This window comes from Acanthochromis polyacanthus, chromosome 6 (genome assembly GCF_021347895.1).
Source record: "Acanthochromis polyacanthus isolate Apoly-LR-REF ecotype Palm Island chromosome 6, KAUST_Apoly_ChrSc, whole genome shotgun sequence".
Lineage (NCBI taxonomy): Eukaryota > Metazoa > Chordata > Actinopteri > Pomacentridae > Acanthochromis > Acanthochromis polyacanthus.
In genome coordinates this window covers 7,311,550-7,338,429 of record NC_067118.1, presented here as the reverse complement: position 1 = coordinate 7,338,429, position 26,880 = coordinate 7,311,550, and the positions used below count along the sequence as shown (strand labels likewise).

Below are 26,880 nucleotides of genomic sequence, written 5' to 3'. Positions count from 1 at the left end.
CTACTTGATGCCGGCCACCATGTGGATCCACCAGTTGGCCTGCACCGTCCAGCCCAGCTGCTCACACTCAGAGATCTGCTGCAGGAAATGCTCCCTGGCCTCGGTCTCAGTCTGCTCCTCCTGCAGCGCCTCCCGCAGGTAGCGCATATCCTCTGCGGCGCTCAGCTCCGGGATGCCGGTGAGCAGCATCAGCGAGAACAGGGTGACCAGCAGCCGGGAGTGGGAGCGCAGGGACAGGTAGGCCTGGGTGCAGGTGTCCTGAAAAATGTATGAAAATGAGGATGAAAAATAATACTGAGACAAATCCTACTAATATCTTTGCTTGCACATAGCGGATTGAGCATCAACAGTGTGTAGAACCCTGTTGGAATGCAAGGAATTATTTTTTGCCCGAAAGAATCTAATTTCTGAAGGCCTAAACATGCTCAAAAACTCATGAGAATTTGCACAAACACCAGAAAAGATTAAAAAAAAAAGTTACATTTTATGGAACATGTTTGTAAAAATGGCTCCATAGCGCCCCCTGCAACATTACAACAGGCAGCATATTTCACCTGCATCTACTAAATTTGGTAGCCACATCTAGATGAACAAAAAACCCTCTTGGAGCCATTTTCTAAACCCAACAGGAATTCAGTCATTTTGCTTTAACTGTGAGATTTTTTTGTTATTTGTCATTTTCAGGGGTTAATTCCTCATCGGGGATAAGTCCACGAGACCTTATTTTTGTCCAGTAAATACAACAGACCTTATAATGATGAAAAGTTGTCAGAATTTTCCACAAAAGTGAAAGGGCATTGCTATGGTGGCACCCTGAACTTTGATGTTTCGCCATGAAACAGGAAGTGCTGTGTAACTCTCCTGTACATGCTCCAATCTGCCTCAAACTTTACATGATTGATCAGAGACCTATCCTGATCACATCCAGGTGCTATATTCACAGTCACAGCACCACCTGTTGCAACAGGAAATTATATATTTTACACTTCGATGGACTATTGTTAGCAGGTTGCTCATATTCATCTCAAATGTGGTGACATAAACCTTAAGATGCTGAAAATGATTCATGGAGAAAACTTTTTTTGTCAAACGTTGTGTCTGTGGCAGAGTGGCAAATTTTGATGTTTCACCATGATTACAGAAGTGTTCATACCTCAGCTGTACATGATGCAATCTGGCCCAAACTTTATATGCTATTCAAAAATGTAGTCATAGTTATAGCACTAATTATGGGTAACAGGAAGTTGTAGCCATTATATTTGCACGTGCCATTACTCGAAACTTTGTGATACAATCCTTGATATTGGTAAACTAAGGCTACGTTTATACGAGGACCATCTTAACAGAAAACGCAAAAGTGGTGTCTTGTCATTTCATGTTTAGACGACCGGTTTTGAAGGAAATCTGCGTATATACGCTGACTCTGTAGTGTGTGGAATTCAATTGGATATGCATGCCAGGCAGCTGGGTGGCGCTGTGATAAAACTCCGCCATGTCGACACGCATGCGTACTATCTCCCTTTTCGGCTCTCCGCCGCGGTAAATGTTCATGAATGGAATCTGTACAGATTCTGCACGTTTGTTGGTACGACTCCTGTAGTGTACATAGAGCTGCCAGAGTTGCTTGAAGTTACGAAGGATGGAAATAATCACACATCTTTGTTTACTTCCTTGTACCGGCCGGCAAACCAAAGCACGTATGTGACGTAATCGCGTACGCGACGTGGTCAGATCTCGGCAAAGTTTTGCGTTTTGCTGTTTAGACGGAAACGTAACGGCAGAGCGTTTTCAACTTTTCCACTCTGGAGGCCAGTTTCAAATTTTTGTGTTTTTAAGCCCCCAATATGCCGTCCTCGTATAAACGATAGGGCGTTTTGTTGAAATATTTTGACGTTTTTACCTGCAAGCGTCCTCGTGTAAACGGCCCTTAAGTCTCAACTCCTTGCAATTTCTGCCACACCTCAACATCCCAACATTCATGGTTACGTAAGGACCCAATCAACGCTGCTTGCAGCTTTAATAATTCAATTGTTCTTCTTAATAAGTCTTCACATGTAGATACATTCTGAACTTCTTTTACCCTCCATATTTCAAGCTTCTACATACAAACATGAACAAAAGTTTACTTGTAAAAAACAGGTATATCATGACACTCTTGAGTTTAAAATGACTCCTATTAGTCAGAATTTTCTTTGATGAAATAACTGGAAGACTTTGTGTCAAATAGAAACAAAATAAAAAAAACAAAAAAACAACAATCATATCTTTTGGTTCTTTCACAGATTTTTTTTAGATCTTCTAGAATAATGACAAAATCTGCTCGCTGAAAAATTTACATACAGCAACCTTAATTATCACTTTTGGTGATGTAGAAAGTTGCATTAATCAATTTTTTTTTGTTTCATGGCCTTTTAACTTCCTGCGAGTGATTACGACTGACTATAGCTGCTGACTCCATTGAACCAGTTTAAATAGGACTGTTGGCTCAAGAGAAACCAGCCAAAGATTCTGTCTCAGACACAGAGAGAGTCTTCTTCCTGATGGGGGCAGGGCAGAAGCAGCTCAGCTCTATCGAAAGCTATGAACACTGAAACAGTCGGTTTAAAACAGGAGTAGAACCAGGAGTTATACAGTCATGGAGAAATGAACCATCTTTGTGGTATTTTGATTTGAAAGAGACATTTTCTGGCGACCTTTCACTCATATCTGAACACATTTTCCTGATATTACTATAAAAAATATAATACAAATAGTACCACACAAATATAAACAGTCACACCAACACTCATTCTTACCCTGAATCGCTGGAAGTAGAGGCTGTTGCGACCTTTGACCCTCCCCATGACAAACAGGAAGTCAGGTGTGAGGACGAACGGCACGCGCTCCCTCCGCACGCCAAGGAAGTGCTTCCTGTTTCCCAGGATGTGACCAAAGTCAATGTGGAACAAGTTTCCTGCAAGTTCAAGGAAACACAAAACCACCAAAGTTTTACTCCGATTATCACGCAGAAATCAGAAATTAATACATGAAGGACTGTTTATAGAAACGTGGATAGTTTTTCTCAGAGTATCAGCATCAAGTATCAGCGTCAAATATTAGCATCAAGTATCAGCATCAAGTACTAACGTCAAGTAGTATTAGCATCAAGTATTAGCATCAACTATCAGTAGCAAGTACTGACATCAAGCATCAAATATTAGCATCAAGTATCAGTATCAACTGTCAAATATTAGCATCAAGTATTAGCATGAAGCATCAAGTATTCACATCAAGAATCAAGGACTAGCATCGAGTATACAGTATTAGTATCTAGTCTTAGCATCAACTATCAAGTATTAGCATCATGCGTTAGCATTAAATGCATGGTACAAGTCTTAGAATCAACTATCAATTATTAGTATTACTATTGCCATCAGTCATGTATTAGCATCAAGCATTGGCATCAAACTATGCTCACTCACCAACAGTGAAACCCTTCATTTCATATTGTGAGCCTGTGATTCATCAATTTAAATAATTAGTGACTATTTCTCAAGCAAAATACCTAAACTTTAGTGGTTGTCGAATTTTGGATGAATATTTGATGTGTTTTTCATCTTGTTTCTTAATGTCTTCTTCATGTGGGGTAAGTATAATAAAATATAATGTTTTGAATGCTGTATTTTGAACTGAATCCTAATTAAATATAAGCTAAGAGTTGTCATGAACATTGTTCTGTTCATCTGATCATAAAACACAGTAACAAGTTGTAATAAAAACGACAAGAGGTCTTTAAAGACAAACATGTCCACATCAAAAATATTGCCACAAAAACTTTAGTTATTATTATTATTGTTCACTTTATTCATTTATTTATTTTATTTATTTATTTTGTTCCTTCCATGAAAGTGGACAACATAAATTGTGAATAAATGCACTCTACATTTTCAGATCAACACCTCCACGGTTGGAAAGGAGCAGCAAGAAGAAAACAATTCTTATATTTGCCTGCCCCCTACTTGAACAAATTGAATTTAAAAATAAAAAAGATGGTCTGACATCACATACAGATCCTTTTCAATAACCTACTCCAACAACACTTTGATTATAACAACAAAACAAAACAAAACAAAAAAAACCCATACAAATTCAAAACAAGCTCAAAACAATTCATCATCATCATCATTAACATGCAATTTAAATTTCAAGTACATATTGACAAATTTTCCTTTGTTTGTACATTTTTTAAAAATCTATAAATATCTGTACAACCTTTTAAATCTTGTAATTGAGAATTCCATATTTTTACACCAACAACCAAAATACACATATGTTTCATAGTAGTCTGAGCAACTTGGTGCTTAAAATCAAATCTTCTTCTATGATTTTCATCCTCTGTAGTAAACACAAACAACTTTTGCAGGTTTTCTGGTAAAACTCTATTTTTGGCTTTGAACATAATTACTAACGTCTGGAGTTCTATTATCTCTGTAAGTTTCAATAACCCTGATTTAATAAATAAAATGGTATGTTCTCCAAATTTAACTTTGTGAATGATTCGGATTGCTCTTTGCTGCAATAAGAACAAAGGCATTATATTGCTCATATATGTATTACCCCACACTTCTGCACAATAACTCAAATAAGGCAATATAAGTGAGCAGTATAACATTCTCATTGTTTTGCAGTCTAAAACATACTTGACTTTGTTCAATATAAAAATATTCTTTGACAACTTCTTTTTAACATATGATACATGTGATTTCCATGTCAAATTTTCATCCAATGTGATTCCCAAAAACTTAAACTCTGATACCTTCTCAATATTCACTCCATTAATGGATAATGAGACTTCATCTTTACTTCGTTTAGCAAAAACCATAAACTTCGTTTTTATCAGATTTAACGATAACTTATTTACATCAAACCAAATTTTAAGTTTTACCATTTCACTTTCAATATTTTTAGATAGTGTTTTTAAATTATCTCCTGAACAAAAGAAATTTGTGTCATCTGCAAACCAAACTAACCGTAACAGTTCAGAAACATCACAAATATCATTGATATATAAAATAAAAAGTTTTGGCCCCAAAACCGAACCTTGTGGGACCCCACATTCAATCTTCAAACATTCAGATGTATTACCAGCAAAATGCACATATTGTTGTCTGTTATGTAAATAACTAGTTAACCAATTCAGAACAACTCCCCTCACACCGTATGTATTCAATTTAGCAAATAAAATTGAGTGATCTATTGTGTCAAATGCCTTCTTTAGGTCAATGAATACTCCTATTGTATATTTCCTTCTGTCAATTGCTGTTGTGATTTCTTCTATTATTTCCATCATTGCCAAGGCAGTAGACCGATTTGTCTGAAAACCATATTGACTCTCACTTAACATATTATTTTTTTCAATAAAATTATCTAGTTTTTGAGCAAACAACTTTTCTAACACTTTTGAAAATTGAGAAAGTAAAGATACCGGCCTGTAATTGTTAAATCTGTATTTATCTCCTGCCTTGAAAAGTGGAATGACCTTTGCTGTTTTCATCTTATCTGGAAAAACACCCGTTTTAAATGAAAGATTATAAACATAACATAGTGGTTTAATAATACAGTCAATAGTCATTTTTACTATTTTCATGTCTATTCCATCATTATCAGTTGACATCTTATTTTTTGTATTAGCTACCACCGAAATAATTTGATTTTCACTAATCTCACCAAGAAACATTGATTGCATCACCTTATTTTCCATTTTCCAGCCACTTTCTATTTGACCCTGATTTTTTATATCATTTGCCAAATTAGGCCCAACATTTACAAAAAAAGAATTACATTCATTTGCCACTTCATTCAAGTTTTTAATCACCTTATTGTCCTTAATAAAATGATTGGGTAGGTCTAATGTTCCAGATTTATAACCCATTACACTATTTAGAATGTTCCATGTACCCTTAATATTATTTTTATTTTCTTGTAGAATTACATTATAATGTTCCTTTTTTGCCTTCCTCAATATATTGGTTAAATTATTTTTGTACACCTTATTTTTTTTTTTCAGCAGTCTCTGTTCTAGATTTCATGAAGTCTCTATAAAGTTTGTTTTTCTTTTTACATGCATTTTGTAAGCTCATTGATATCCAGGGTTTTTTGTTATTATAAGTTTTACGCTTACATAGAACTAATGGACAGTGTTTGTCATAAAGAGCTAAATAACAATGTAAAAATGAATTATATGCAGTATTTACTTCATCTGTGTAAACCCCATTCCACTCCTGTTTTAAGAGATCATTTCTAAAAGAATTTATTCGGTCATCAGTCCTCACCCTTTTATATCTTCGGCAATTCTCTGTATTCTTTCGTTGTGGTTCATAATTAAATGTTGCAAATACAGGTAAATGATCACTTATATCATTTATCACAAGGCCACTATTAATGCTGTTATCCAGAACATTTGTAAAAATATTATCAATTAATGTTGCACTAAATGATGTAACTCTACTAGGCTTTGTGATCAGTAGGTCTCTACTGTATAATGTGTCCTGAAAGTCTGAAGTTTGTTTATGTGTAGATACCTTTAAAAGGTCGATGTTAAAATCACCACAGAGTATAAGTGATTTATTTTCATTTAAATCTTTCATTAAATCATCTAAACTATCCTTAAATGTTTCTACATTTGATCCTGGTTTCCTGTAAACACATGCAACAACCGTGTTTCTCCTTTCTAATTCAATTTCCACTGCAATACACTCCATTAAATCATCAATTACAGTTGTTAAGCATTCCACTGTTTTACATTTTAAATTATTATCAATATAAAGAGCCACACCCCCTCCACTCCTATTAGTTCTATTGGTGACGTATAAATCATAACCATTAATGTGCAAATCAATATCCTTCTCTTCATTAATCCATGTCTCAGATAGAGCTATTAAATTAAAGTTATTTTTAAATGTATCCAAAACTTTCAATGACAGTCCTGATTGTAATTACAAATATGAATTTATTCTCATGTTTTAAATCCTTTAAATGTCAGTTTGTTTACATTATGTCATTGTTTTGTACTGGGAAAAATATTTCCTATAAAATAAGTGTTAAAGGGAATTTTAGTATTATTCTGAAATGTGTCAGTGATTAGCACCGACACTGATTCAGATGCATTACTGTTGTTACTTTTGCCATGTAACATTTAAGAAATAAAGTTAAACTCAGGACCTTAAAGACAAAAATGTCTTTGTCAAAAAACACCATAAAAATTTGATATAATAGCATTATTTTCTCCTTTCAGTGGCTCATTTTGTTTCACCCACATCAGTCCTGATCATAATTATCAAATAGTCATTAATTTTCATGATTTAAACCTTTGAAAAGCCAATTTGTTTACATAATGTCATAGTTTGTTCTATTTTAAAAAAAAAAAAAAAAAAAAGAAACAACAGAAAACACATTTTTTCTATAAAATAAGAGCTAGTGGGAAATTATTTTACCTTGGTCAGAGATCATAATGTTGTCGTTGTGTCGATCTCCGATTCCCAGAACATACGTGGCCACACAGTAACCAGCACAGGACTTCACAAATTTCTCCACAGTGTTGTAGTGCTGCAGGCAAAAGACATCAAAGAACTCCAATAACTCTGATTTGGTACTTCAGAAATACCTCTGAAATACTCTGTTACAAGCAAAAACCTTTCTTTCCAAATTTTATCTGAGTAGCATCAAGTATTAAGTATTGGCATCAAATACTAGCATCAGGTATCAAATATTAGCATCAAGTATTGGCATCAACTATTAGCATCAAGAATCATGTATTAGCATCAAGTATGAGCATCAAGTATCAAGTATCATCATCAAGTTTCAAGAATTACAATCAAGTGTTAATGTCAAGTGCAAACCATTAGCATCAAGTATCAGCATTAAGTATCAAGCATTCTCATCAAATATTAGCATCAAGTATTGGCATCAACTATTAACATCAAGTATCAAGTGTTAGCATCAAGTAGTAGCACCAAGCATCAAGGATTCTCATCAAATATTAGCATCAAGTATCAAGTATCAGCATCAAATATTAGCAGCAAGTATTAGGAATTAGTATCAAGCATCAAGTATTAGTATCAACTATTAGCATCAAGTCGCAAGTGTTAGCATCAAGTAGTAGCATCAAGTATCAAAAACGATCAAGTACTAGGGTCAAAATTTACCCAGTTTTTAAAAGTTAAGTATTTATTATACAACATGAGCTGATGATTAGCCAACAGAAATAATTAATCAGCAACTTTTTTCTTTTTCAACCAAAATTGGAATGGAATTTCTTGTTAGTAAAAAAATAATGCTGCAAAGTAAGTTGCTAGCATAAATGTAGTGGAGGTAACAGTTTGTCAAAATGTGGTATTCAATAAAATATTCATCAAAATATACCGAGTGTTAACAGTAAACGTATTTAATATGCATTATAAGCCCATAATTAGTCAATACAAAGAATAAATCAACTATTTTTGAAGCAAAATTCATTATTTTTATCAGAATTTTTTGCTATTCCTTCATTTTGGGTAAATAAAACACATAATCACTATTTTATGGCATTTTACAGACAAAGCAACTAAAATAAAAGAGATCATTTGCATTTATTTGTACCCCACATGTGTCTGAGTAGAAGCATAGAGAGCATTAAATAAAGGAATAAATATCATATAGTCTGCACAGATTGATATGAATCAGCATGTAAGGCTTTTCATTTGGGTCCAGAATTGATTAAACTCTCGCTCTGACTCATGTTTTTATGTTTTAATGTCACTCACAATTTCCTGGAGTGGACACTTGGACTTGAGCCACTCGAACAGGGCGTCGTTCCTGAAGGCTGCAGTCGTTCCTCCGAGGCTCTTCTGGACGGCAGCGATGGTCGCAGCGTTCCTCACGATCTCAATCATGCCTGGAATAGAACAAAAGTTCTCCTTTCACTTTGTAAAAAGAACATTAGATACAGCAATCACATCCAAAGATGGCATCACTCCTTCATGGGGCTTCATTCATTCAATTCCCACTGAGTTCCTCTTTGCTCTTTCTGTTATTTTTCTAAATAATTTGCAAATCAATTACTGGACAAAAGAGCTACTGAAGTAGCCTAGTCGCGCTAGACAACCCACGGCAACGAATTTAATTCTCTGCCAGGGTGGGTCTAGTTACCCTCCATAAGGCTTGAGGCTGGATTCTCCTAAAACTGGCCGGACCAATCACCATGAAGTGTAGAGTCAGAAGGCGGGCGTAACGAAGTGACGACAGAGGCGTGACGATTCTGACAGAAACAACCGGCGCACAATAAACAGTTATGTTTCGACTCGGCTTTGGCCACAGCCCTTAAAGATTTGAAGCTAAAATTCAACTTGAAAGATAAACAAAGAACGACACTGAAGTGTTTCATTGAGAAGAAAGACGTATTTGGACTTATGCCGACGGGATATGGCAAATCCTTAATATACCAGTTGGCTCCGCGGCTCCGCTGGTTGGGAAGCTAATGGGACTTAGCCACAATCCGCCGGTGCTCTCGGAAGTACGTCAGCCTATTTGTTGCGTTGATTGGTTGTATACCTACCCAATTGCTGCAGAGGGATTTGATAGACAACCTTTTAGCCCGCCTCCCTCCCTGTCGAGCTTCCCTAGACCCTTGTGCCGTCAGAAACATGGGTGTAGCATGGCTAGGCTACTACTGAAGGGTTCTGAGTCGGAAAGTTTGAATTAAAAAAAAAAAAATACATGATGTAATTTTTCTCTTGTCCCACCCTCTGAAGGACAAATTGAATCTCAAATAAAACAGTTAAAATCAAATTTAAATCTTCTTTTTAGGTACTATTTTTTTCATTGATGTCTCTTGTAATTGTTGGAAAAAATGTAAACATAATATTTTAAATAATTACAATGCATGGAACGTGTGTCCCACAACAACCCCGTTAGCATAACCTTTTTAGATGGTAGAAGAAGAAAACAGTGAATCACATGAAATGCTGGAATTAACATCATCGAACAGTTTTCCTAAAGAATGGTAAAGCAAAGCTATGTCCTCTCTTCTATTTTTCATATTTTCATCACATTGTCAGCCTTGATTGAATGTCTCACTCTACCTCATCTTATCAGAATAAGACTAATTCTTTTTACTGTTTTCCATCAGTCAGCTTGTCCTCTTGGTCAGCAGTAACAGCTAGCTAAGTATCTCGCTTCTACTGCTGAGAAAAAGCTAACATTAGCATGGATTAGCAACCCTGTTACTGTGATTAGAGTAGGGTTAGCAAACAACACATAAAACATGGAATAAAAATTGTTCCATTGATGTGTAAGCTGAGCCAATCAAACCTTTAAAAGTTTTTTTTTTTACCTATTATTGATGAATATGGAGCAGAAAATTGTACAAGAGAAAGTTTATTTTTCAAAAATTTTGAAGACCAAATGTCCTCTAATTCTAGAATGACCTTATGGACAAATGGTGTTCTTTCTTTCCACTTTCAGATAATGACCCCAACGGTGCTCACCAGAACATTGAGAAGCTTAGAAATCCGTTTGTAACCAGTGCCATCGGTAAGTTTTGAATAAATAAAGTTGCGAAGGTCTTGAGAGAACTCTCTCCTTTCACCCATCATGAGAAGTTTCTTCTGTGACACCTTGATAATGAAACACCTTTCTGTAAGCCATCAGTTGGAACTAAACCTGCTGGGATTAATTTGCTCTGACAAAGGGCAGGATTTACACTGATGTCTTGGATTCCCAGCCTAGCCACGCTAGACCCATGTTCTGAATTCTGAAGGCACAAGGCTCTAGGGCCGCTCGACAGGGAGGGAGGCGGGCTAAAAGGTTGTCTTTCAAATCACTCTGCAGCAATTGGGTAGGTATACAACCAATCAGCGCAACGAATAGGCTGACGTACTTCCGAGAGCACCGGCGGATTGTGGCTAAGTCCCATTAGCTTCCCAACCAGCGGAGCCAACTGGTATATTAAGGATTTGCCATATCCCGTCGGCATAAGTCCAAATACGTCTTTCTTCTCAATGAAACACTTCAGTGCCGTCCTTTGTTTATCTTTCAAGTTGAATTTTAGCTTCAAATCTTTAAGGGCTGTGGCCAAAGCCGAGTCGAAAGATAACCGTTTATTGTGCGCCGGTTGCTTCTGTCAGAATCGTCGCGCCTCTGTAGTCACTTAGTTACGCCCGCCTTCTGACTCAACACTTCATGGTGATTGGTCCGGCCAGTTTTAGGAGAATCCAGCCTCAAGCCTTATGGAGGGTAACTAGACCCACCCTGGCAGAGAATCAAATTCATTGTCGTGGGTTGTCTAGCGCGGCTAGGCTAGGATTCCCATGCTTTTTTCCATCTTCCTTTCTTCATGTGTTCAATACTTTTTCACCGTGCTACCTCACCTAATTACAATTTTTATAAACATTTATGGTTTGATTTCTTTTCATTTGTGGGTTGCAAAGGTTGATACCAATATCTGGTGAAAATTTCATGTCAGTAGCACCTTTAGAAATTTATTTACTGACAAAAACGGTGATACAAAAGGTACATAATGTTGATACCGATGTTGTGTCCTGTGGAGATGCAGCCGTACGGAATAAGGTTCAGATCCAGAGATTTCTCCTGCCAGATGGAGTCCATCACCACCAGAGTCTGAACAGGAAGAAGGACCAGATCAGGTGTCACTTCATTCAGAAGGAAAATACGTTCATCAGCATGAAACACCAGCATTCTGACAACAACATTTAAGGTAAAATGAAAAGACAAACCTGAATGACCAGCATGTCCTGTCGCAGGTCGTCCCCCTCTTTGAAGATGATTCCCACCGGTGTTGTTGGAGTCGGCGACGGCATCGGAGAGAACTCCAGCCATAGAGGTTTCTTCTTAGATGCCATAATTTTGCATTTATCCAGCTGGAAGAGAGAGAAAATAGCTGATTTGTTTGTGTGAGAGACTTTCCCAAACGCCCTGAAATCAGCAGTAGGGTTCTACATGTTTGAAGTTATGTATAATTTTGGAGAAACATTGGTCGTTGGTCGACTCCTAAAGGTTCTCCACTGTTCCATGTTTCTCCATTTTTGGATAATGTGTCTCACTGTGGTTCTGTGGAGTCCCAGAGCCTCAGCAATGGCTTTGTAATGCTCCAGACTGATAAACGTTGATGACTTTGTTTCTCATCTGTTCTTGAATTGCTGCCTTTTGAGACCCTTTAGCTATTTCAGACAGGTTCTGTTTAGTGATGTTTAGGTTTAACAAGCCTGACAGTAATCATATGTGAGTGTGGATGGTGAACCTGAACCCAACTGATGGATGAATTTGGTCATTTGGTAGATTTGTAGCTTCGGGGGCAATTACTTTTCCACATGGGGCAAGATGTGTGTGGACAGCATTTTTCCCTTAATAAATGGAATCATCATCTAAAAACTGTATTTTGTGTTTTCTTGTGTTATCTTTGTCCAATGTTAAAATTAGTTTGATGATCTGAAACCTTTTTGTGTGATAAATATGCAGAATAAGAAGATAACTGTGGGGGGGCCATTACTTTTTCACAGCATCGTACTGTATGTTCAGTTATATGTGGTCAAAACGGGGAGCCAGGGTGAACCACACACAAAAGACTCCACATGGAAAGTTCATTTAAATTTTAAAAAGTAGTAGAACTAACATTTGTTTCATTCACATTCAGTTTGCTAACAGAAACCTAACAAGAGGACGCCTCACCAGGATCCTTCCGGCTTTGATACGAGGATTGAAGGGCAGCAGGAATTCATCTGGCAGGTTGCTGTTTCTGAGCAGCTCCTGAAGCCTGAGAGGAGCTGAAAATAGGACAACGACACAGTTAAGTGATGCTGCCTGTGGTGCATCATATCTGGACATAATTATATAGATTGCCTGTGGAGAAAGTACATTTATTCATTTCACTTTGCTAATTGATAAAAAGTGGGACTTTGTATGCTGAAAGACATCTGACATATGATATAAGCAGTCCTGATTGAACATCTTGAGATGCACTTTCCGTACCATTATTCTTCTTCAAATTACGTGTACAGAGAAGTAGACATACAGAGAGAGACAAAGGGACTTCATAGATGTGGATCTAAACCACAATAACAGAGTCCAAGGGGGGAATCCATAGAAGAGGGGGAAGCAGAAGGGTCCATAAGCTGACGCAGTCCAGAAAGGAGTGGGTTTGTGGGGGTCTGTGGGTCTGTCCAACAATGATCCAGCAAAGAGTGAGGGAAGCAGAGGGCTTATTTGACAGAGGAGGGGAGCAGGTGAGTGGAGTTAGGTGAATAAGCTGCAGCTAATGCCCATGCAGTAATCAGTTGGCAGCCAGAGGGCGAGCGACCGGAAGAGAGAGACAGGGGAGAAGGACGACAGACAGAGGGAGCCAGAGGTACACAAACCAAACACACACAGGCTGAATCCCAAACCGCCCCCTACACACTATCCCTACATACTACCCCTCCATTTGCGCGTTCCCGTGGAGGGTCCTCCATATTAAGGGCCGTCCCAAACCGCGTAGTGCGGAGGGAGAGTGGACTGTTCAGCCCTTAAATAGCGAGTCTGCATCGATGCTCACTCTGGACAACTTTTTCAGGAAGTGCAACGTCGAAATGGAGGAGGAAACAACATATTGATGTGAGTTCCACATGTGTCCTTTATTTCTCCCACGCCTTTTTCACACTGACAGAACATCACAAAAAGAGTGGTGTAAAAAGATAAATCAAAAGAAACAAATCTTCTTCTCTGCTGACGTTTGATTTAATTGTGCACCCCCTGACACCTTAAAATTTGAACACAACTGACAGAATTCATTTATTCATTCATTCATTTGTTGGATTTGAAATGCCAGATAATAGGATTGGAAAACATGTGAGTGAAAAAAAGTGGGATGCTTTCCTCTTCTGGAAGCAGCAGCGATCCTTGTTATTTGCAACCTGTGCCACAGTGCTACAGCCATGCACAGTAGGCGTCTTTGTGTTACCATGGCGATGACGTCTTCCGTTTTCCGGTGAGGCGACAGGGCGTCCCATTCCTGATGATCGTATTTATACCCTCCCCTTTCAATTAAAGTGCCCTCCACAGCTGCGAGTGTGACTTCTTTTGGAGTGACACTCGGTAGTGGAGGAGGAGTGTGTAGGGGGCGGTTTGGGATTCAACCACACACACACGGAGAGGCAACAATGGGGAAAGGAAGGAAAAGGGGAGAAAAAAAGGGTGGGAGATGGAGTGGGATCGTAACAATTTATGCTGTGAAAAAACTGGCAAATCAGAGATGGTCAAGCAAAAAATGCTAAAAATGGTTTCAGAAAAATGACCCAAAGGAGAATTTTTCTTAATTTGAGCAAAAACACAGCAAGGTTAGGCTAAGCAGTGGAGATTTTAAGCTTTCCTTGGCAGAGTTATGTGATGATCCTGTCTGTCTGTCTGTCTGTCTGTCTGTCTGTCTGTCTGTCTGTCTGTCTGTCTGTCAGCAACATTACTGAAAAACAGACAAACAGATCTGGATGAAATTTTCAGGGAAGGTCAGAAATGACAAGGATCAAGTGATTAGATTTTGGCAGTGATGCAGCCTATAGTCTGGATCCATGGATATGTTAAACATTTCTGTATCATTGCGAGATAGCAGCATGGCGTCACTGTAACCATGACAATAAGTGAACACTACATCAGCTGCCTGCTGATGATCACATGGTTGTGATCCTACTGCTGTGGATTTATTCATCAAAAGTGATACAAGGAACAACTGATTAATTGTGGGGGTGTTTCTGAGTCCCATCAATTGCGCCGTCTGCTACATATTTAGGTCATGTGATTCAGTATCCATACATAACGTACACATGCATAAAACACGCCTTTGCTCAGCGCAAAGTCATTTTGTTTGTGGGTACATCTATATTAAATGGACACATTTTATGGTGAAAATTTTTTCAAGATTTTCGCTGACAGAAGTGATACAACAACTGCGCTCTCGGAGTGCTTTTCTTAAATAGCTCCTGAGACATTGTTGTCCAAACAGCCTCAAATTTTAATGTGTGAAAAAATCTAGTGAAAATGGTTCAATGTGTGATTTTTAAATAAATGTTTGCATTCACAGTTTTTTTATGTGTGTCCCACCTGTGGACGGCAGGTCGGTCTTGTCTGGATAGAAGCTCTTGATGAGCAGAGCCACCTCCTGCAGGGCCTCCACGGTCCGGACCTGCTGGATGAAACTGTCCAGCATCGCCTGACCGCAGCCCAGCAGGTAGGCCTCCAGGATCACTGCCATCCGCTGGCGGAAGTACGGACATCCGGCCACCTCGCTGCGGACGTACCAGAAGAAGAAGTGGCCAATCCTCTTGCTCTGCAGTGAGATGAAAATGTGGGTGAATTTTGAGAGTTTTCGTGCAGATTCAGCATCAGCAGGCTACAAGTCTGGACCTGCAAAAACCTATAAAAGAGCCTTTTATGAGCAGATCAACATTCTTTATTAATGATATTTATTAAAATAAACAGCATTTATTACAAAATTTTATGTGTCTCCACAGTGTTACAGTTTAATATGAGTGTTAACGCTGAACAATGCATGCTGCTCGACTCACCCGCAGAGCTCTTTGGATGAGGTACCGAGCGAGGAAACTGTCGTGGTAGGGTTCCACTTTAAGGGTCTGTAAGAATAAACAAAGTGAAAAAAACTCCATAATCATAGTTGCAGGCAGCGCTGAACGGGTCCTCGCATCCTACAGTAGCTGGTCAGCAAGTCCAAGCATGTCCACCAGGTGGCGCTGTGACTGAGAGTGTGTTTCTGCCTATGGCTTTTTTCATGATGACCTGTCAAAACTGTCCACCAGGTGGCACTATACTTGAATGTATATCGGCCTATGTATGTCATCAGGGCAGGAATCTGATCAAACATATAAAGCTTAAGACAGACTGGAGCATGTACAAGCTAGTTAGACAGCACTTCCTGTTACATGGCAAAACATCGAAATTCTTGGGGCAGCCATTGAACTTTTAATCACTCGTGCCTGGTGTATGGCTCAAGCCCCTATTGCTGCCAATCTGTATCTGAGTACTAAAAGTTTTATGATTGCTGAAATTGTTTTATGATTGTTGAAATGTCGGAAGAGAAAAAAACATGGACTAACCCTAACCCTAACTCGTTTTTTGACCAAATTCAAATAACTGGTTTGTATTATTCTATCACAGCAAGGTTGTACCAGTGAAGACCAGAACTACATAACAATGACAATGCAAAATTTCAGGACTTTAACTGCATTATTTGTCAAGTTATGCCACGTCAAACACTGATCCACAGCATACTGCCGCCGCATCATGCTTCATAAAAATCAACATGACTCCACCTCTTTGAAGAATTCAAAAACTAATTTTACCTATTATCCTATATTTTATACATGGTTAACTCAATCAGTATTCACTTTTTCAGAAATCCATTGAATTAAAGATGGTCAGGTGATGGGGCATTTGGTGAATTGAGGCTGGATGACCCATTTATTGGCCTGCTAAATGTTGAAATCTATCATAATTGAGCAAATTTTGCTGTTGTTCACCCACCTGCACCAGCTGCAGCAGATACTTCAGCACATCATCGTTTGACAGGCTCTCCAGTCTCTGCACCGCCAGTCTTCTGACCGTCTCGTCTGCAAAATCCATGCTCAGCAGCTCCAGAGCCAAAGTTACATCCAGTTCCTTGGGATCCCAGTTCCCCAGCAGCCAATGGACATCCTCGACCACTTTGCGGTTTATCCAGTCAATGTTTCGCAGGTACTGGGGCAGGTTGGAGGCATAGTGGATGCTCTCCTTCCGGAACCTTCTCAGACAATCTTTGTCCATGGCTGGAGATGGGGATTTGGGAGTTAAAGTGTCGGTCAGTGTCAGAGAGGAAGAATCCGTACTGGTTAAAGTGGACACCTGCGAGGAGGCAGCAGATTTGGTTGAGGGGTGGCCAGAGGAGGGACTACCTAATTCTTTAGAAGGGCTGAAGGTGTTTGGAAGAACCACAGGGAAGCTGTAGCGGTCCAGAAAGAAGCTGATAGCCATCGAGTCAGTGATGTCTGGGTTGGTAGCAGAGGACAGTTTGTCTGCTTGGTAGGTGATAGCTTCATCGTCCACGTCGGGGTAGGACCACATGTGCAGAGTGTAGGAGCCCTGGCTGAGGAGAGACCTGCAGAGATGAATTAGAATGAAGTGATACACAATTTAAATTGATGTGTTGATCCAACAGTATTGCAGGAAATTACTAAAAGAGCAACTCTTATGTTGGCTTGCAAATTGATAAGGGGAGAGCATGTAGAGACTGGATTGTATGCATGCAGCATTCAGCAGAGCACCATCTACTCTAATTTTATGTAAGGCTCTGTCAACATTCATAACCTGGATGTGATGCTAAATAAAGGAGAGAACCCAATCTATCTAACTAAAGTGATTATGCATAGATCACAATGACAGTTTTTGCATTGTTAAGTTTGAGAACACATGCAAAGTTGTAAAGTTTTATGCAAAAAATTTGGACAAATGACAGATGATATTCTTTGAGGTGACACTGAACCTGTTTTTAAATGGTGTCACAGAAAACTGGCTCCCTTCTGCTTCTAAACCATCATTACAATGGGAAAATGTCCCTCTCAAAACAACTTTACTTTGAAATAAGTGAAAAAATCTGCCAATAGAACAAGTGAAAAATGGCTTGGTAAGATTTCTTGAAATAAGATGTGATATTTAGAATCCTGAGATTTTTAAAATAGCTGAGAAAACTTATTTTCAGCTCTATTTTACCAGGATTGTCATGCTTAGGTGTCTTGAAGTAAGCCAGATATGCAAAAGAAGCAGTTTTTCACTAAAACATAGATTTTTTCTTTCATGTAACCTCCTAATTTGAGATGTATTAACCCTCCTGTTGTCTTCATTTACGGGCACCAAAATATTGTTTCCTTGTCTGAAAAAATCCCAAAAATCAGCAAAAAAATTCCTCAAATCTCTGAAAATTTGCAAAATCTTCAGGAAGAAAATTGCAGGAATTCCTTTAAAGTTCCCCTTAAAAGTTTTATTTAAAAAAAAAATCCCCCAAATTTGAAAAGAAGATTTTTTAAATATTTTCAAAAAATGAGAAAAATCTTCCAAAAAAATCCTAAAAATATTGAAAATGCTTACATAAATATCAGTAAACTCTCCAATATTTTCTTAAGAACATTCACATAAAAATCAACCAAAATGCAGTTTCGCTGGATTTTGGTTGATTTTTTTTTGTGAATGTTCTGAAGAAACATTTTAACATTTCTTTCCCCCCCCCCCCCAAATAGATTCCATAGATTCCCCAAAAATGTTGAAAATGTGGACATCAGAAGTCTCACTGTGAAAATATATATTCCCCCACCCCCCACCCACATTTACAAACTTTAAAACCGGTCAATATGACCTGCAGGACGACACGAGGGTTAAACTTATTTTGAGTTTTCTTGTAAAATTCAACTCAAAACAACATAATTTCAAGATTGTTTGACTTAACAAGATATTTAAGATGCACTGTCTTAAAACAAGTTCCTCCATCTTGCTGAAATGTCACTTGTTAAGTGAATTTATCTTAAATCAAGTGGGATGAGACATTTTGACTAAAAATAAGGCACATAACTTGGCAAGATTTTGCAGTATATTACCAATAAGAAACTATCCATAAGAATTGCCACTTGATGATACACACGTGGACAAAATTGTTGGTACCCCTCAGTTAAAGAAGGAAAAACCCACAATTCTCACTGAAATCACTTGAAACTCACAAAAGTAACAATAAATAAAAATTTATTGAAAATTAAATAATCAAAATCAGCCATCACTTTTGAATTGTTGATTAACATAATTATTTAAAAAAACAAACTAATGAAATAGGGCTGGACAAAAATGATGGTACCCATAACTTAATATTTTGTTGCACAACCTTTTGAGGCAATCACTGCAATTAAACGATTTCTGTATTTGTCAATGAGCGTTCTGCAGCTGTCAACAGGTATTTTGGCCCACTCCTCATGAGCAAACAGCTCCAGTTGTCTCAGGTTTGATGGGTGTCTTCTCCAAATGGCATGTTTCAGCTCCTTCCACATATGTTCAATGGGATTCAGATCTGGGCTCATAGAAGACCACTTTAGAATAGTCCAACGCTTTTCTCTCGGCCATTCTTGGGTGTTTTTGGCTGTGTGTTTTGGATCGTTGTCCTGTTGGAAGACCCATGACCTGCGACTGAGACCAAGTTTTCTGACACTAGGCAGCACATTTCTCTCCAGAATGCCTTGATAGTCTTCAGATTTCATCGTACCTTGCACACTTTCAAGACACCCTGTGCCAGATGCAGCAAAGCAGCCCCAAAACATTACTGAGCCTCCTCCATGTTTCACCGTAGGGACAGTGTTCTTTTCTTCGTATGCTTGGTTTTTGAGTCTATGAACATAGAGTTGATGTGCCTTACCAAAAAGCTCCAGTTTGGTCTCATCTGTCCAAAGGACATTCTCCCAGAAGCTTTGTGGCTTGTCAACATGCATTTTTGCAAATTCCAGTCTCGCTTTTTTATGAGTTTTTTTCAGCAGTGGTGTCCTCCTTGGTCGTCTCCCATGAAGTCCACTTTGGCTCAAACAACGACGAATGGTGCGATCTGACACTGATGTACCTTGGCCTTGGAGTTCACCTTTAATTTCTTTGGAGGTTGCTCTGGGCTCTTTGGATACAATTCGAACGATCCGTCCCTTCAATTTGTCATCAATTTTCCTCTTGCGGCCACGTCCAGGGAGGTTGGCTACTGTCCCGTGGGTCTTGAACTTCTGAATAATATGAGCCACTGTTGTCACAGGAACTTCAAGCTGTTTAGAGATGGTCTTATAGCCTTTACCTTTAAGATGTTTGTCTATAATTTTTTTTCGGATGTCCTGGGACAATTCTCTCCTTCGCTTTCTGTTGTCCATGTTCAGTGTGGTACACACCTTTTCACCAAACAGCAGGGTGACTACTTGTCTCCCTTTAAATAGGCAGACTGACTGATTATGAGTTTGGAAACACCTGTGATGTCAATTAAATGACACACCTGAGTTAATCATGTCACTCTGGTCAAATAGTTTTCAATCTTTTATAGAGGTACCATCATTTTTGTCCAGGCCTGTTTCATTAGTTTGTTTTTTTAAATAATTATGTTAATCAACAATTCAAAAGTAATGGCTGTTTTTGATGATTTAATTTTCAATAAATTTTTATTTATTGTTACTTTTGTGAGTTTCAAGTGATTTCAGTGAGAATTGTGGGTTTTTCCTTCTTTAACTGAGGGGTACCAACAATTTTGTCCACGTGTGTATTTCAATTCAACTCAATTCAATTTTATTTATATCGCACCAATTACAGGTCAAATTGTCTCAAGATGCTTTACAGAACAGAGATTTTCCAGAGATGGTAAATCTTGGGGTAACATTTAACAAGAATGGGTTCCTCAAGCCAACTGATTGAGGATCTAAAATGAAGCTAATTGACACCTACAAAGAAGAATTTGTAACTGATATTTAAACAACTCACCTGTGATCTATGAGGAGAAGATTGACAAAGTAGAGCACCTTCCCTTTCCCTTTCTGCAGGTCTGGTGCCTTGTTGGGGGTTGAGGTCTTCGGGTCTCTAATGACTGAAGCCTTTGGATCTCTGATACTTGAAGTTCTCGGGTCTTTGGTTACTGGGGAACTGTCGCCACCACTTGCATTGATAGTGAGACCCAGCTTGGCTCCACGAGGCAGATCCCTGAGGAGAACGTCAAAGTCCAGCCACTCATTCCACAGAACTTCATCTGCAAAGGGTTTGGTAAGCGACGACACTGAAGACAGAACCTTGTTTCCGTAAAGTATGGATGCTTCAACATAAACAGACTGAGGGCATTTGCTTGGAAGTTTTGGGATATCAAAGCCGAGCAGTTTGACTCTGAGGTTTCTGTTGCAGTCCCACAAGGATATCATGAAAATGTCGTCCAAATCCTTCCCCTCCAGCCGGAGATCATTGTGGGAACTGAACTGACCGCTGAAACCATCAACCAGTGGCCAGTCCACAAACTTGACGGTCTCTTCGGGGAGCTGTGACACAGGAACCACTGATAGGTGGAGGTCCTGGTTGGTTGTCAAGCACTGTCGGACCCAGAGGAAATCACTGAGGCTGTAGCCTCCAGATAGAAACTCCTCTCTGCCTGTAACTTTCAACACCACACTTTCAGAGGCATTGTACTCAAGCCGCTGGTCTGACATGACCCTTCGGAAAAATTTAAGAAGGACATCTGGCGTTGTGCTCAAATCCACCTGTACGCTGAAGCTGATCTTGCTCATGTAATGGAGGTTGACGGAAAGATTTCTTTTCAGCCAGTCCTGTAAGGCGGCCGGTAAGGGGACAGAAGTTATCCAGGGTTCTGTGGCGTACAACTTGTCATTCCGATTCCTCAGCTCTTGTCTTCTGGGAGATGCCAGTTTCCTGCGGGTAAATGTGAGTTCGCCGAGCCTGTCAGATGCTTCGTTCTCCAAATCATGTCCAATCAGATGAGTCAGACACTGCTGCTGTTTCTTCTTCACCTCAGAATCAACAGCCACCAGAGCTTTTACCACTATGTGTGCCAACAGACACTGGGAGTCATCACATGACCAAGGAATGTCTAACGTCCTGATAACCTGACAGTCATCGTAGGCTTCGTACCAGTCACCCCCCCGGGCATATAGCAAAGTGTACTTCTCTGGATCCAGTATGGCAAATGGGTCCGGATGGCAACTTTGCAACTGTGCCTGAAGGGAGAGAGTCAATATTTGAAAGATGTTAATGGCTGAAGCTTGATAGTCTGTGTAGATTCACAGTCATCCAGGTCATGGTAATCATAGGAGCAGAATGTTTCTGCTTTGTTATCAGTGAACATTGTGAGAATGTTTCACAGAGGAACATTCTATAATTTGCTCCCTCAATGACTTCCCCAGAACATATGTCACCAAACAGGAACATCTTATAAAGAATATTCTGTCATCTGAGGTCTCAGTAGGTTCTCAAAACAACTTCCCCTAAATGTCCTCAGAACTTGTAGAAAAAATGTTCCACCTTTGTGAATATTTCACATTCCAAGAATGTCTTACAAAGAACATTCTGCCATAAGAGGTCTCGAAATCATATTGAAACTTTTCCTGAATGCTGATTTGAGAACGTTCCTCCTTTCTTATCATTGGGGAAGTATTTTATAGAACTACAGTGCCTTGTGAAAGTATTCGGCCCCCTTGAACTTTTCAACCTTTTGCCACATTTCAGGCTTCAAACATAAAGAAATAAAATTTTAATTTTTTGTCAAGAATAAACAACAATTGGGACACAATCGTGAAGTGGAATGAAATTTTTTGGATATTTTATACTTTTTTAACAAATAAAAAACTGAAAAGTGGGGCGTGCAATATTATTCGGCCCCTTTACTTTCAGTGCAGCAAACTCACTCCAGAAGTTCAGTGAGGATCTCTAAATGATCCAATGTTGTCCTAAATGACTGATGATGATAAATAGAATCCACCTGTGTGGAATCAAGTCTCCGTATAAATGCACCTGCTCTGTGATAGTCTCAGGGTTCTGTTTGAAGTGCAGAGAGCATCATGAAGACCAAGGAACACACCAGGCAGGTCCCAGATACTATTGTGGAGAAGTTTAAAGCCGGATTTGGATACAAAAAGATTTCCCAAGCTTTAAACATCTCAAGGAGCACTGTGCAAGCAATCATATTGAAATGGAAGGAGTATCAGACCACTGCAAATCTACCAAGACCCGGCCGTCCCTCTAAACTTTCACCTCCAACAAGGAGAAGACTGATCAGAGATGCAGCCAAGAGGCCCATGATCACTCTGGATGAACTGCAGAGATCTACAGCTGAGGTGGGAGAGTCTGTCCATAGGACAACAATCAGTGGTACACTGCACAAATCTGGCCTTTATGGAAGAGTGGCAAGAAGAAAGCCATTTCTCAAAGATATCCATAAAAAGTCTGGTTTGAAGTTTGTCACAAGCCACCTGGGAGACACACCAAACATGTGGAAGAAGGTGCTCTGGTCAGATGAAAACAAAATCCAACTTTTTGGCCACAATGCAAAACGATATGTTTGGCGTAAAAGCAACACAGCTCATCACCCTGAACACACCATCCCCACTGTCAAACATGGTGGTGGCAGCCTCATGGTTTGGGCCTGCTTTTCTTCAGCAGGGACAGGGAAGATGGTTCAAATTGATGGGAAGATGAATGGAGCCAAATACAGGAGCATTCTGGAAGAAAACCTGTTGGAGTCTGCAAAAGACCTGAGACTGGGACGGAGATTTATCTTCCAACAGGACAACGATCCAAAACATAAAGCCAAATCTACAATGGAATGGTTCACAAATAAACGTATCCAGGTGTTAGAATGGCCAAGTCAAAGTCCAGACCTGAATCCAATCCAGAATCTGTGGGCAGAGCTGAAGACTGCTGTTCACAAACGCTCTCCATCCAACCTCACTGTGCTCGAGCTGTTTTGCAAGGAAGAATGAGCAAGAATTTCAGTCTCTCGATGTGCAAAACTGATAGAGACGTACCCCAAGCGACTTGCAGCAAAAGGTGGCGCTACAAAGTATTAATGCAAGGGGGCCGAATAATATTACACGCCCCACTTATCAGGTTTTTATTTGTTAAAAAAGTTTAAAATATCCAATAAATTTCATTCCACTTCACGATTGTGTCCCAATTGTTGTTGATTCTTGACAAAAAATTAAAATTTTATATCTTTATGTTTGAAGTCTGAAATGTGGCGAAAGGTTGAAAAGTTCAAGGGGGCCGAATACTTTCACAAGGCACTGTATATCTGTTCCACATTTAAGATACTGCATAAAACATTCTGTTATCCGAGACCTTGATATCATTTGAAGAACTTTACTGAATTATGGTGGAGAACACTCTCCCTTCGTTATCATGGAATATTCTGGGAATGTTTTATAGAGGAATCTTGTAGGAGGAATATTCCCACCTTTGTCAATGCCTCAATAACATGTAAGAAGCAGAATTAAGGTCTTTAAGTCATTAAAATAAAAATACAATAATTACATTTTAATTTTTCAATAAAAATTAAAAAAATAATTTGCATTCACTTCTCTAATGTAAAATAATGGTAAAATCCAGTAACTGTGAATAACCATTAAATTCAAAAAAATTAAAAGAATGTCTAAATGTTTTGAAGTAAAAAGGCTCAAAATACAATCACACATTTAATCAGAATTCCACAAATATTTCATTTTTTTAAATAAATGAATTTAAATTTGAGGCTAATACCCTAGAGGTGTTCCTAAAATTAGACACAGTTAGTAATAATAGTCAGGAAAGGACATATTGTGTGCAAGTATACGAATTTATGTACATAATTAAATGAGACCAGCCATGCTCTCTGGTGTGTATCATTATATATTACAAAAATACTGTTTTAACACATGTGACTATTCTTCATTAAATCATAAAAAGCCATAATTATGAATATCTGTAAAACATTATTTGAACATTAGATGGACAACAAGTCCTCCAATTCATACGACCACACAGGTCGTATGTAACGTGCACCAGAATACGACCCATGAGAGCGTATTTACGTTAGCGCCCCGACGGGGAAAAGGAACGCATTAAGGGATTTAATTTGAGAAACGGCTTTTCCCTCGCGAAACGGCTTTTTCCTCACTTTCCCAGCACGGGTTTAGGGTTATGGTTATGGTTATGGTTAGGGATAGGGATAGGGATAGGGATAGTGTTAGATAAAAGTTTGTTCATGGTGATGTTTCATCTGCAACACCGGAGTGTCAATATTTACTCAACCGCCAGAGGTCGCATAGTCAAAACGTAACACTCGGTCGTAATACGGGCGTGTACAGATGACCTATATGGCCGTTTTTTGTTTGAGGACAGGCTCAGATGGATCATTCCAGGATTGGAGGACATTTTACGTCCCACTCATCAGGGGCGGAGCTAGACTAGATTTTCAGGGGTGCTTGAGCACCCCTTAATTTTTTTAAGCACCCCTAGAATTATTGGGCGATATGTATTTATGTTTATAATAAATGCTGAAATAATCACTAACAGTGTTATTTATTTTACCGTTTCAAACCAAATGTAAAATCTGGCAAAGTTCTCCCTCATTTGACCCCCACCCCTTTTGGATAATGGTTTGATCCATTAAGACAGCGCAAGTTCCCCTCTACTCTGCCGCTGCGCTGAATGCTGTTCCCACCCCTGTGTGCGTGTGATGGATCGGGCAGAGAGATTGACAGGCTACCCAACAGAGCCAGCAACTGCAGGTGACTGCAACATTTACTTGGTATGTATACCCTGAAGTGAACTCACAAGTTTCTCCATGAAATCTGCATTTATAAGCCTGAGTTGTCTAAACAAACAATCCAGCTAGCTAGCTTGCCTTCTAGCTAGCGAATTTTACTCGCTTAGCCTCGCAAATCACAAAATGAAGCAAGCAATGCTTATGGCATGCCAAACATGAAGGTGAAAAAAGGCTATTGTAATTTCACACTGGTGCCATATCATTGTTTTATCAATGTGTTGTTTGTAGGCCGACCGTCACAATGGATATTAGGGCATTTTTTTCCAAGAAAACTCCAGCAAAAGCTTCAGGTAAGGTTTGGGGAGCAAAGCACAGAATATGAGCAACGTTACTGCCTGTGTTCAAATGTTTATTTTGTGGCGTTAACTCAACTGCTAGCAGACATATTTTGAAAATCAAACTTCAAACGGTCAGCATTTGGAGAAGGACTATTTTGACTGTTTCTTGAACCAACGAATAGTATCTAAGAGAATGACTGAGCTCTGTTATGAATGCAGAAGAGCTGGGTGAGCCGTCGCTTAACATTGGTCAGATGTGCGCCCCCCCCCCCCCCCCCCCCCCCCCCGTGCCCAACCAGGTGCTAAGCACCCCTAGAGCTGAAAGTCTAAAACCACCCCTGCCACTCATCAAATTTCAAATAATCCATGTACAAAAAACTAAAACAAGCAGTTGTTGTGTAAATGTTCTTGTCCTTAGAGCAAATCTAAAAAAAAAAAAAACAATTGGGAGAAAAGAATGTTTAATTTAAAAAAAAAATCAATCTGGAGTTCCCCTAAAACTACATTTTTCTCTTGTCCCACCCCCTGATGACCAAACTGAACCTCAAATAAAACAGTTAAAATGAAATTTGAATCTCGTTTTTTTGGCATGATTTTTTTCATTGATGTCTCTTGAAAATGTGGGAACATAATATTTTAAATAAAAATTATTGGTCAGCAGTAATGGCTAGCTAAATATCTAGCTTCTACTGCTGAGAAAAAGCTAGCATTAGCATGGATTAGCAACCCTGTTACTGTGATTAGAGTAGGGTTAGCAAATAACACATAAAAATGGTACCATTGATGTGTAAGCCAATCAAGCCTATGATAGTTTATTACCTATTATTGATGAATATGGAGCATAATATTGTAAAAGAGAAGGTTTATTTTTCAAAAATTTTGAAGCCAAAATGTCATCCAGTTCTGAAATGACCCAGACGAAAATTTGTTAGAATTCTACAGTTAGAACTTGTATGTAACATTAGCTAATGTTGTAGCAATGTTCCCTGCTAGCGGAGCAGATAAACTGAAGAAATGCATAAAACCTTTCAGTAGGGGTTAGCTTACCTGCATACAGATGCGCAGTCGCAGCTGGTAGACGCTGCACTGTGCAGGGAGGACGACAGAAACCGTCTCACAATCAAAACCGGCACCGTAATCTTCATCAGTAGACGTCTGCGAGGAACTGGGTCCAGGTTGAAACTCACAGATGAACTTCAGGTTGTTCTCTGAGCGTGCATAGACCAGCTCATTCAGGGACACTGCAGTATCCAT

The 26,880-nt window shown here is 39.0% G+C and overlaps 1 protein-coding gene across 1 annotated transcript; it reads right to left on the bottom strand.

Annotated features, from left to right (window-relative positions):
• Positions 1–26,880, bottom strand: si:rp71-17i16.5 (phosphatidylinositol 4,5-bisphosphate 3-kinase catalytic subunit gamma isoform). The gene is made up of 12 exons (XM_051949718.1): positions 26,674–26,880; positions 20,530–21,764; positions 16,540–17,149; positions 15,567–15,632; positions 15,103–15,328; positions 12,703–12,797; positions 11,751–11,894; positions 11,544–11,634; positions 8,781–8,911; positions 7,473–7,584; positions 2,796–2,953; positions 1–258 (listed from the first exon to the last, which is right to left on the bottom strand). Exons 1-12 carry the CDS (start codon positions 26,878–26,880, stop codon positions 1–3), a joined length of 3,333 nt encoding a protein of 1,110 aa, XP_051805678.1.